We start from the raw sequence: 12,007 nt of genomic DNA, 5'->3' as shown, positions 1-12,007 counted from the left end.
AGCTGATATGTCTTAAGCAGGAGGGATTGATTGGCTGTCAGGCTTCACATGAAATGGAGATGAGTTTAAATATGAAATCTGCTTTATCTTCCCCACAGTTTGCTCTGAGGCTCCTGGCTTTCCGTCAGGTCTATAAAGTTTTGGGCATGGACCCCCTGCCGCAGGTTAACCCCCGCTTCAACGTCCGCAACAGCCGCAAGCGTCGCCGTGACAACAGTGAGGGCACGGACAGCTTCGAGGGCGAGGGCAAAAAGGACAAGAAAGATTATGATAGTCTCTAAGCTTCTCTATTGTTAATTTAAGAAAAGTACTAACGTGTCGTATGTACCGGCTGAGGCCCAGTGTTGCTGTTTTCCTTTGTAAGCTACAGAAGTGTATCACACACACACACACACACACACACACACATAACCTGTGTGCTGTTTTTAGTTTAGATCCTTCCAGTCCTGAGTTTTTACCTGCTGACATTTCATCTGTGTCCGTTTTGATTTGAAGTGGAGATGTAGGAACAAAGCATCAGCTCAGCGTTTATCAATGCTAAATGTACGCTTCATTCATCTGTAGAGCTGCATTCAGAGGTGGACTGTGTTGTTACGTTGTAAAGCATTCTTTTGGCCAACACGTTTTTCTATAGAGTACGAGTTTCTGTGCAGGTGATGTTTGATGCTGTGCTCGTGTTCTGTCTCCATGCTAAGCTACACTGAAGAAAAAGGCGGGGCACTGCGCTCCGCTCCAGAAGACAATAGCGATCTTTGTTCGCCCCAAATGTGGTTTTATGTTGTTTTTCTTTCCTTGGAAGTATTTGTATAATCTTTAAATAGATATAAAGGTTTCTGTTTGTGGAAATCATGACCATGTTCACACCGCGCACTGTTTTGGCTTTTTAATGTTTTCCTTGATAAAAAGGAGCTTTATTGGCTTGCTTGCCTTTTAACTTGGTTAGGTCTAAATTCAGTTCAATGCTGGAACATGAGAATATAACTCCTGTCTGGGAAGCGGGGAGGGGGGGGCTTGCTAATGTAAATGTAGGTCCTGCTGTGAATGCTTGCTGTGCTTCGCTTCTGCTTTACAAACCCAGCAGCAGAATAAATACATTTCCAGATTGAAGGGCTGTGCCTTGGTTTTATCTCATGGTAACCTGTGAACAGTATTTCAGAGACCCCAGAGTAGTTCAAGCTTTTTGAAAGGTTTTTCTTTTCCTCTTGTGTGTTCAATAGCTTTCTGTGCATGTACATGGACTGCAAAGGCCAGAGGGAGTTTCTCTCCCACACACACAGTCCCCCCGCCTGAAGCCCCTCAGCGCTCCATTACATTGTACGTGATTGGCTGAAGGGCAGGACATCTCTGGTGGGTTGACCAATCACAACAGAGCTGTCCAGCTAACCAATCAGAGCAGACGAAGCTCTGGTTTCAGACAGGGTGAAGGGTCCCGGCCAGAGTCAAGAGAAACTGAAGTGAGACCAGAATTAACAATAAAATGAAACTCTTACTAAATTATTACAAAATCACAAACAACAAACCACTTGCTGCAATAGAGACCAGCAGGTCTGGTTAAATAAAGTGTGTGTCGGTATAAAAAGAGATAAAATAAGATGCACGTTAAGGTTCCCATCTTAATTTGAGGTGTGTGTGTGTCTCAACAAAGTGCAGATGTAGATCTGAAAAAGAAAGAGTTAACTGAACTGATTTTATAGTATTTAAAATCCTTCACTGGCTTGCAGTCTTCCAAAGCTGCTGGCACGACACCCCCGCCTGTTGATCAGGAAACTGTTGCATCGTGGGAACATGTGCCTGAACAAACTGTCCACAGTATACCTGAGGGGGGGCAGTCCTCAGGGCATCTTTCATCTCTGAAGGGTTGAGCTGGGGCGCAGTTTGTCAGTGAGTTTGGAAAATAATTTCTATGTCTTTACCTTATAATAATAATACATTTTATTTGTAGGCGCCTTTCATGACACCCAAGGACACCGTACGATTTGTTAAAAAAGGAAAACGCTAATAGGCAACAGAACATGATAAAAAAAAAAAACAGAAAATCATGGAGGAGACAATCAAGTGGACACAAATGAAACATGTCTAAGTTCAAGAAGAAAACATGTCCCTGCTCCTCTTCAGCACCCTGCAGTGGCGTTTTCTGTTTATATCAACTCCCATCTTTTCAATTTCCTCAGTTACTTTTTCTGATGTCTATTCATGTCGTCGAAAAAGACCTACAAGTATGTTATCTGACGACAGCTTATCATAATGATCTCGTCGCTTAATGGTTTATGATTCGAACTGTTTATATTTAGCCTTCATTTTAAGTTCTAATTACACACAAAGGTTTATAAGAATAAACAAAAATACTAACAGTAATACATAACTGTACAACTAGAATATGATTTATTCTGTAAGAGCCCAAGTACAAAAAGCATCCATTACACAGAAATCCCTCGTGTGTGTGTGGCCTAGCATTACTATACTTGTGGGGACCTAAATCTGTTTACTTTACACAGTCACGTGTGGGGACTCGCCTCCCTTATGGGGACAAAATGGAGGTCCCCATAAGGGGAATCATTAATTTTAGGGTGAAGACTTGGTAAGGGTTAGGCATGTGTTGGTTATGGTTAAGGTTAGGATAAGTCTCCAGGAAATGCATGTAAGTCAATGTAATGTCCCCTGAAGTGATGTATACATGGTGTGTGTGTTTGAACAATGACATCAGGTGGAACTCTTTTCATAACCAATAAGTAAGTACACAGCAGTAAAATAACTACCGTTTGCAATCTTTATTCAGCTAATGGAAAAATAAGTTCACAGATCAGTTTAGTCCACACAGGTAAATAAGGAGTTAATGACCTAATATCTGCTAATAAGCACAACTAAATCGGCTAAAAAAAACACATTATCTTGATACAAACAACAAAAGCATATTTTAAATGGACACAATGAATAATGCTGACTAAATAATATCACATAATTCAAAACAACATGAGTGAGGACAGATATGTCCTGATGGTGAATAACATGGATCTCTACAGGTGAGATGTATACAAAAAGAAGCTCATATTAAGACCTGAGTTCTGCTGATAGCTGCAAAACAAGATCATGTTTTGGTAATATTTTTTTAATCAAATTACAAACAACCTGTACAACATGGCTGGTTCCTTTGTAGAGTACAAATCTGTTTTAAAAAGACCAATTCCTTTTCTTGAAGCATGGTCAAAGAGAGTACAAAATTACTAAAACAAATAATTGAGAGATGTGTTGCACAATGCAAAGATTCACATTTTTACAATATAAAAATATTATTTCCCCAGCTTGTAAGAATGTTCTGTTTTAAGAACTCCAATGTGTGTTTATTGGAGTTTGATCATTTGTAAGTGTGTGCAGATGAAGTCTCTCCATGATCACACCCCTGTTTCTTTTCTATTTCAAAATATGGTCTAGGTTCCCATGCTAACTGCAGAAACACCAGACTTCCATATGCAGCGTTCACATTCAGGGGCACCTGACATGTCTATATCTGTTTATAGGACCATGCTAAATGCTAATCCATACTGTAACAGTAAGTGATGGTCATTAATAGGGAGGCTGTGGGTTGCTCAGGGGGCGCTGGTTCAATCCCCACTGCAGTCAAGTAGCATGTCGTTGTGTCCCTGAGCAAGACACTTCACCCCAGTTTGCTCCTGTGGGGATTCCCCACAGTATTGAATGTATGTAAGTTGCTTTGGATAAAAGTGTCTAACAAGGGACATGTAATATAATTGGGTGGAGCAGTGATGACGAGAAAGTTAGCATCGCAAGAACTCCCATGGGATTTTTCAATTTGTTTTTGGAATATAGCAGAAAATAAGATCTGTGGCAAAGACACGTTTATGATACTTATACGTTTTGTTCAGCAGGATAATCTCGACATATTTACATCACTTTTATAATAGTTCAAGCACAAATGAAGAAAAATGGCTTAACCTGTTAAACCCCATCCCTGTTTTTCAGGTCTCAGGCTCGAAAATGACATTTCCAGAACAAATGACCATAACTAGACTTCTAAAAAGGGTTAAATTAATAATATTTTTTCTCAAAGCAATGATAAACCTGTTTGTTGGATGTAGAAAAGTCAGAATCAATATAGATGTTTTTTATTTTAAAGACAACTCAGATTGAACATAGTAAAAAACTGTAAATTATAGTGTCCGTCCAAAAATTATGTTTTACTTGTAGTGAAAACTACCCTTGGATGATGGTAAGGTAGACTAAACGCTTTAGGAATCCAAAGTACAACATATAATAAGTACCCTGTATCAAGATTGTTGCAAAACAAGTGACATTTGACCTTTTTATAGAGGTTTAGCAAAAAAAACTCCACCTCTGGGGTGATTTGGGTGGAAATGGGCGTTTTTGCCGTTTCTCTGGAACCCATTGGTCGATTTTGATGATTGACATCTCTTTTTAACCGTTATAGCCAATAGAATCGATGGGGAATTTCCACATACACACCAACGTTACCAAAAAAAAGTGGGGGCTATGCGCATGCAGTTTCCCCAAATCGAAACCTATCTCTCGCTCTGAAATCTGAAAACTAGGTTTATTGCTGATGGATTATCAGAAATCATTTCAAAGTGACACAGACACATTGGATTAACCTTTGGATTAACTTCAGCAGCGTTGTTATCGTTTTAATGCCATTGAAGACAACTTTTGACCAGACTACGACACAGGTAAGACATATTCTCGTTTTGGCTACCTAGCGCCACGTGTTTTGATGTCTGTTTTTGTTAATGTTGTCGCGAGTTCGTATCACGGAGTGATGATATACATACCTATCGATTCTGTGTATTCTCACGATGCTAATCGATATGTTGGATGTGCAGTTACGATAAGTAATAAGGGTGTTATGAGTGAGTTTCTGTGCGAACGGCGTTAGCATTTTTTCGCTCGTGGCTAATTCAGAGGCTCAGCGTTAGCTTTGTGATTTTTTTTGTGCAAAAAAAATAAATAAAGATCAGTTAGCTGAATTTCTTCCCGTTACATGGATATAAAACATTCATAGTTTATTAAATATTAAGAAGCCCTCAGACGCTGTTTCCTGCGGGGGGCGGGTCGATGGGGTTCAACAGGTTAATGCTCTAACCAAACTACCGCTAAGCTAAAGGCGGCTAATCTTTAGCCTGACAGTGTGTCCTAGTCTCATTTAGTCACTTTTTAAATCTTTTGTTTCTAAGCCACGTAAAACACGATGACTTTCACCAGTGGGGTGTTTAATGACGTATGTTATGTCGTAGAACAAATCATGAATATCTTGTAAGCTTGTAATAACCACAGAATTTATTTCAGGCCTCTAACTAAGAACTGAACACAAAAACATTGTCTTCGAGTCGAGGGAACCCGGAGCTGCTAAAATGCTAACTCATTTCCACGTTTAGCACTCATTCCTGCACTACTCTATAACACCATTGCTTTGAATCAAGATGGAAACGTACAGTAGTGTGTCAGCCTGCACACTACAGACGCTTCAATACAGCATGAGAAAGTGTTTTTATGTGTCTGCATTTACCCTGTTATGTAGCTGCGTGTGTGTATTCAAATGTGAAAAAAAAAAAACTTGCGGCTGATGCTTAGCCGTGTGGAGAAGGAGATGCTATGTGTTCCCCTGAGTGTTCTGTGCTGCTTAGCCCCAATATATTTGATTCCCTGTCTTATGTAATATAATTTGTGGAACCAAATAAAGTATTCAGGTGTGTGTGTGTGTGTGTGTGTGTGTGTGTGTGTGTGTGTGTGTGAATCCTCCTAAATTCTGCTGATTCTCTTGGGCTTGCGACTCGGTGTAGCCTCGCTGCTCCCTCTCTTCTGAGCGGAGCGAGTCAGACGCCCCTCTGCCCTCTCAACTCTAGCACTGCGGCGTGTGGTTTGAGGCCGGGGGGTGATCACCACTGAAGGGACAGACCTCCCTCTAAGGACTCTCTTCCCAGTCTCTACAGGCTCCTCCTCTTCCTCTTCACTTTCCTCTTCTTCTGAATCCAGTACCAGATGGATCTTCTCCCTCCCCTCCTCTGGTTCCTTCTGACCCTTCCCCTCTGGGTCGGTCTCCCCCTCCTCATCGTTCTCACTGTAGTCCACTCTTGGCCTCTTCCGTACGGATCTCCGCGGTGAGTCCTCTACTTCTTGGTCTTTCTGTCTTTTGGATTTTGGAGAGGATGAAGGAGGTGTTTCCACTTTGCTCCCGAGAGCTCTTTCTGCTTCGTCCTCTTCCTCCCCAGATTCATCTTCACTTAGAGCCTCTGCAGCAGATCCTTCAATGACTGTGCTCTCCTCTTCCTCAGCTGTGTTTGTCTCCTCTTCCTCAGCCTCCTCACTGTCTTCTCCAGGCACTGCTGCTCCCTCCTCTTCCTGCGGTGCCTCTTCTTCCTCTGCTTCCGTGTCTTCAGGTGCAGGAGCTTCTTCCTCTTTCTGGTGTTGGGCTCTTCTGGATGTACGGCTATGTGCTGCAGCAGCAGACTTCCTTCCCTTCCTCAGAACTCTTGTTTCTATAACTGGTTCTTCTTCTTGTGCGCTTTCTCCTCCAGCTACCTCTTCCTCTGCATCTTGTTGTCCAGCATTAAGTCTGTCTGCAGCTGTTTCTTCAACAGAAGCACACTCCTCCTCTCCAACCGTCTCTTGCTCTGCCACAGGTTCTTCTTTTCCCTTCTCCACCTCTGTAAGTTCTTCCTGAGCTGCAGCTTCCTCTCCATCTTCTTCCTCGATCGTCCCGTCTGTGCTGACCTCTCTGTCTGCAGCTTCCTGCGGCACAGCTTCCGTTTCCTCTGCTTCTGCCTCTTCAGGAGCTTCTTCCTCTGTCTGCCGCTGTGTGCGGGCTCTCTTGGAGGAACGTCTCGCTGCAGCAGACTTCCTTCCACCTGCCAGAGCTCTTGTTGCTACTGGTGGTTCTTCTTCTTCTGCGCTTTCTCCTCCAGCTTCCTCTTCCTCGTCATCTTGTTTTTCTGCAGTAGGTGTGTCTCCTGCTGCTTCCTCCTCCTCAGACGCACCTTTGGCCTTGTCATCCTCTGCTGTCTCCACGGTCTCCTGGGCACTCTCTGCTCCTTCAGATGTGGAGGTTGGCTGTTCCTCCTCCACTGTCTCCGGCGTTGGGACAGCTTCTTCTGCAGTCTCTGTGTCCTCGCCTGCCTGCTCTTCCTCTGGGACAGGTTCATCCCTTTCCTCCCCTCCCTCCCCCTGCTCCTCATCAACCGCCTGTTCTGTGTTCTCTGACTCTTCATCTCCTGCTGCAGAAACCTCTTCCTGCTTTTCTTCTTCTTCCTCTCCCTTTACCTCTCCCACCTCCTTCTCTTTCTCTGCCCCTTTCCCCTCTTCCTCTACAACATCTCCCCCCTCTTCTTCCTTTTCTTCTTCAGGTTTCTTGGGGCTTTGTGTGCTTGTCTGTGCAAAAGGGATACTCTTCTTCCTTCCTCTCCTCAGAACCCTGACTTCAACAGCCGGTTCCTTCTCCTGGATTTCAGAAGCTGCCTCCTTTTCTCCATCCCCCTTTTTCTGTCTGCTTCTCGCTGCTTGGGTTCTTGGCGTGGCTTCGGCCGCTTGCTTCCTACCACTTCTCCTTGTTCTGCTTTCGATGACTGTAGCTTCCTGCTCCACTTCATTAGAACGTTCACCCTCTTCTGTAGCTTGTGCTGTCACTGCTTCTCCTTTCTCCTCTTCCACCTTCACCACCTCCGGCTCAGGAGCATTCTCCTGAGCCGTTGCTGGTGTTTGTTCCTGGGTGTCATTCAGCAGTGTCTCTTGGAGATCAGGAAGCTGGGGGGCAGTTTCCTCACTAGGTTGCTCCTCCACTGAAGGTGTTGCCTCTTGTTCAGTAGCTGCGAGTACAGCTGAGTCAGCAGCAAGGTCAGGCTCTCCTTCTTGTACCAAAGGATCCTCAGCATCAGCTTCTGGGGCTTCCTCCTTGTCCTCTTCTGTGGGTGGCTCCTCTGTTGATCCCAGCCCTGCTTCTTCTTCATTATCTCCATCAGTACTCTTTTCTGCAGCTGCCTTCTCGACACCTTCCTTTGGCTCCAAACGTTCCTCTCTTTCAGAGGGAGCTTCGTGTTTAATCTCTTCCTCAGCCTCTTCCTTTGCTGCCTCTGCTTCCTCCACACTTTCCTCTTCTTCTTGGACGCGTTTACGGCTTCTTCTAGACTTGCCCTTGGGCGTGTCAGAGATGGCTTTCCTCCCACGTCTCAGTGTGGTCACTGCCGGTTCTTCCTCTTCTTCACTGTTTTCTGCATCCACTTCCTTCCTGCTTCTTGTTGTGCGTCTTGGTGTAGCTGCGCTTGTTTTGGTTCTGTTTCTCAGAGCTCTGGTCACTACAACTGGTGTTTCTTCCTCTTCCAGGCTCCTTGGCTCATCTCCTTCCTCCGCTGGTGGAAGACTCTCTTCAGCGTGGTCTGGGACGTCTTCCTCTCTCTCTGCACAGATGTCTGTATCTGCAGACTCCACTGGAGCTGTGACTGCTTCCTTTGCCTCACGCTGCTCCTCCTCAGCAGGGTCTGCTTCCTCCACCTTCTGTTCACCACTACCCTCACCCATGGTGTCGTCCTGCTGCTGCTGGCCTTCACTTTCCTCTGCTGACTTTTCTTCTCTTGTTTCAATAACCATTTCTTTCTCTGCCACAATGGCAGATTGTTTTTCTTCTGCTTTCTCAGAATTGTCTTCCAGCTCTTGCTTCTCGTCAGTCTCTGCAGATCCCTCTGAAATGTGTTCCTGCTTCCCTCCACCCTCCTCTTCGTGTTGCTCTTCTGGAGCAGCAGTCTCTCCATCCACTGCTTCATCGGCCTCCTTCGCACTAAGATGATGGCTCGTTGTTTTTATGTCCACCAAGATCACAATGGCTTTCTGGAGCTTGGGGATTTCAGAGCTGATGTCCTTCTCCTGAGGCTCTCCAGTCTCTCTAGGAACCTCCTCAGGTGTGACTGTCTCTGAAGCAGCAGCAGCAGCAGCAGCAGCTGTGTCAGGCTCTTGTGTCACGTCCTCTGCCACAGCAGTGTCACAGACTGCCTCTTGCTCAGGTTCTGTAGTCTCTTCCTCCACCTGCACCTCCTTGCCCTCCTCCACCTTCACCTCAGTAGAAGGAGCAACTTCCTCTGCCTTTGGAACAGTTTCCTCTACAGTCTTTTCCTCGGTTGATATCTCTCCTTCTGTTTTGTCTGCTTCCTCTTCTACCTGCTGGTGTTCCTCCATAGGTGCACCTGCTGCTTGTTCCTCTGCTTTCTGTTCCCCTTCATCGAGGTGCTCCTCCTCTTGCTTTTTAAGATATTTGCTTTGTTTGGTAACGACTTTATATCTGCCTCTCAGATCTCTCTTCTGTACAACAGGAGGCTCCTCTGCCTCCTCCTCGGAGACATCTGGTTTATTTTGTGTCGCCTCATCACCCGTTTGTTTTTTCTCACGTTCATCCGTAACCTTTTCCTCCTCGTGATCCTGTGTTGCTGCGGTCTCTGCCGTAAGCTCCAGTTCTTCCTGCTGTTTCTCTGTCTCCTCTTCATTTTCTTCCAGCTTGTCTTCGGCCAGTTCTTCCACTGCAACCACATCCTCTTTTACGGAGGTCTTCTCCTCCTGTGCTTCTCCCTCAGTGACAGCTGCAGGTGTAGAAACTCCATCGACCTCCTCCCTTACTCTCTGGATGCGTCGTGTGTATTTCCGTGTGGTTCTGGGTGTGCTCACTACAGTTCTTCCTCTCAGAGAGATCCGTCCATCCTGGGCTGCAGGTCCCTCCTCCTCCTGCTCCTCCTGCTGTTTCTCTGTCTCCTCTTCATTTTCTTCCAGCTTGTCTTCGGCCAGTTCTTCCACTGCAACCACATCCTCTTTTACGGAGGTCTTCTCCTCTTGTGCTTCTCCCTCAGTGACAGCTGCAGGTGTAGAAACTCCATCGACCTCCTCCCTTACTCTCTGGATGCGTCGTGTGTATTTCCGTGTGGTTCTGGGTGTGCTCACTACAGTTCTTCCTCTCAGAGAGATCCGTCCATCCTGGGCTGCAGGTCCCTCCTCCTCCTCCTCCTCCTGCTGCTCCTCCTCCTCCTGCTCCTCCTCCTCCTGCTCCTCCTCCTCCTGCTCCTCCTGCTTGCTGTGACGGGTAGATTTGCGTCTGGGGGTTTTACTCTGCGCAGCTTTTTTGGCCTTTACAACGGCTCCTCTTGTTTCTTCAGCTTCACCGTTCTCTGCCGCTGCATGTGTTGATAAACTGACCACTTGCTGTTCAACTATTGCTGCCTGTTCCACGCTGTGCAGAGTTTCTGCTTCCTTGGGTACCAATGAAATGTCTCCACAGAGCGGCAGCACTGCAGTATCTTCCTCGATTCCCGATGCCACATTCTCAACAGCTATCTGAGAGTCATGAGAGCAGGTATTCAGATCCTGGGGAGCATCGCCTCCGTCTGGTCGGCCCAATATAGTTGCTTCTGTATCAACTACATCCTGTCCTTGTTCTTCAGGGACAACACTGATCACATCCTAAAAAATAAACATAGTAAATTAAACCATGAACGAGTTTCTGTACTGGTCATGTAGGCAGATGAGAGTTTGCATATACACACCTCAGTCTGGAGAGATTCAGCAACGTGCTCCTCTCTGGGGGTTTCTGCTTCGATATCCTCAATTCTAAAAGATGTTAGATAGCACTTGTTCATTTCAAGCATAACATGGTACAAAAAACAAGCCTAGTGTTATAACCACTCCAAATGTGGCTCTGACAAGATAACTTGCCACAAAGCTGTCATGACAGATAATGAACTTTATTCATAACACTCACCATCAGAGGTTGCGCTAGACTTTCGGCCTTTACACAACTCTGACCGCCGTGTTTTGCATGCCCACTGCACCACGCGGGAGCGCGCACAGATTTTTCCGTCATTGTTAAAAGAAATCCGTCAGACGGAAAATATTCGGTTAATGCGACCTCTGCTCACCATACACAGCACAAAACACAGTTCACACACATTACACAAAATAAATGTCATCTTAAAGTGACTTAGTGGGTGTTTTAAAAAGGAGGGTCACAGCTGATGGAATAAAGGATTTCTTGTTGACCTTTTTTTCTTGCCTTCCTCTGAGTTGTACGTTCTGATGAGATTCATTCGATTTACAGCCATTTTAAATGGAGACGTCATATTACAAGCATTTAAATTGAATTTCCCAATTCCCTTATTTGCATTCATGCCTTTTCCAGGAGTATCCTGGTTTATTTCACACACACCTGATTATTTTTTCGGACTTGTCCTCTGCAATCGTTTCAGCCATCTTCCTTCGTTTTGAGCCACTGCTTCTTCCCCGGGATGTAGGGGGCACCTCCGCCTCAGAAACTGAAACAATTGGTACAATCTTCCTTAATGTGTTGAAAAATGCATGCATTAAAGCAGGGGTGGGGAACCTTTTTCCTCTCAAGGGCCATTTCAATGTTTTCAACATCCTCCGAGGGCCGTACAAATTATTGACCTCTGCTTAAAAATACTAAAATCACAGCCCATTAATTTCGCCTTTCTTTCATGCTGTGCAAAGAAAAAGCAACCTCTTAATCCAGATATCTCACCATGACTCGCGCATGCATGCACGTGCACGGTTGTGGCATGACCACCAAAACAGAAAGAGATGGACACAAGATGTGTGCAAATGTATTTAGTTTCCTATCCATGTGAACATGATTTAAGTGGGGGGGGACCTAACCTCCTCTAGGGGGGTCCGTGGGCATGCTCCCCCGGGAAGATTTGTTTTTAAATGTTGAAGTTAAAAGCATCAATCTGGTGCACTTTGAGAGCAACATTAAGAGATCTATGGATACATCTCTCAACACCCAGATGAGACAGAACTGTAAGCAGATTTTCTTTTTCTTTATGGATATTTTACAAATCACTCTCCTTTCAAACTGTATTCTTGTTTATTAATAACAACTTTTTGTTACTGTCAAATAGTATTTTATACCTTTTTACTTTATTCTCTTATTTTTTTATAACTATAATGATCATATAAAGATGTGCCTTTACCTCACTGGTTGGAGAAAAAGCTT

General features: G+C 44.9%; 2 protein-coding genes across 4 annotated transcripts in view; one reads left to right on the top strand and one right to left on the bottom strand.

Annotated features, from left to right (window-relative positions):
* The window catches only part of zfr (zinc finger RNA binding protein), a 43,727-nt gene extending 42,620 nt beyond the window's left edge, over positions 1-1,107 (top strand). The window contains exon 20 of the mRNA XM_034199260.1: positions 99-1,107. Coding sequence (XP_034055151.1) covers positions 99-281 — 183 coding nt within the window. The 3' untranslated portion in view covers positions 282-1,107. The remainder of the gene's footprint in view (positions 1-98) is intronic.
* A 3,302-nt stretch (positions 1,108-4,409) lies between these two features.
* LOC117534977 (trichohyalin-like) overlaps positions 4,410-12,007 on the bottom strand; it is a 47,693-nt gene continuing 40,095 nt past the window's right edge. For 2 of the 3 annotated variants that reach the window (XM_034199271.1, XM_034199272.1), the window contains exons 9-11: positions 11,201-11,306; positions 10,542-10,605; positions 4,410-10,458 (exon numbers count right to left, since the gene is read on the bottom strand). In XM_034199271.1, coding sequence (XP_034055162.1) covers positions 5,770-10,458; positions 10,542-10,605; positions 11,201-11,306 — 4,859 coding nt within the window. In that variant the 3' untranslated portion in view covers positions 4,410-5,769. The remainder of the gene's footprint in view (positions 10,459-10,541; positions 10,606-11,200; positions 11,307-12,007) is intronic. The other variant, XM_034199273.1, reaches the window with a different exon arrangement.

This window comes from Gymnodraco acuticeps, unplaced genomic scaffold, assembly GCF_902827175.1.
Source record: "Gymnodraco acuticeps unplaced genomic scaffold, fGymAcu1.1, whole genome shotgun sequence".
In the NCBI taxonomy this organism is placed as follows: domain Eukaryota; kingdom Metazoa; phylum Chordata; class Actinopteri; order Perciformes; family Bathydraconidae; genus Gymnodraco; species Gymnodraco acuticeps.
This window is presented reverse-complemented; position numbering and strand designations above follow the sequence as displayed.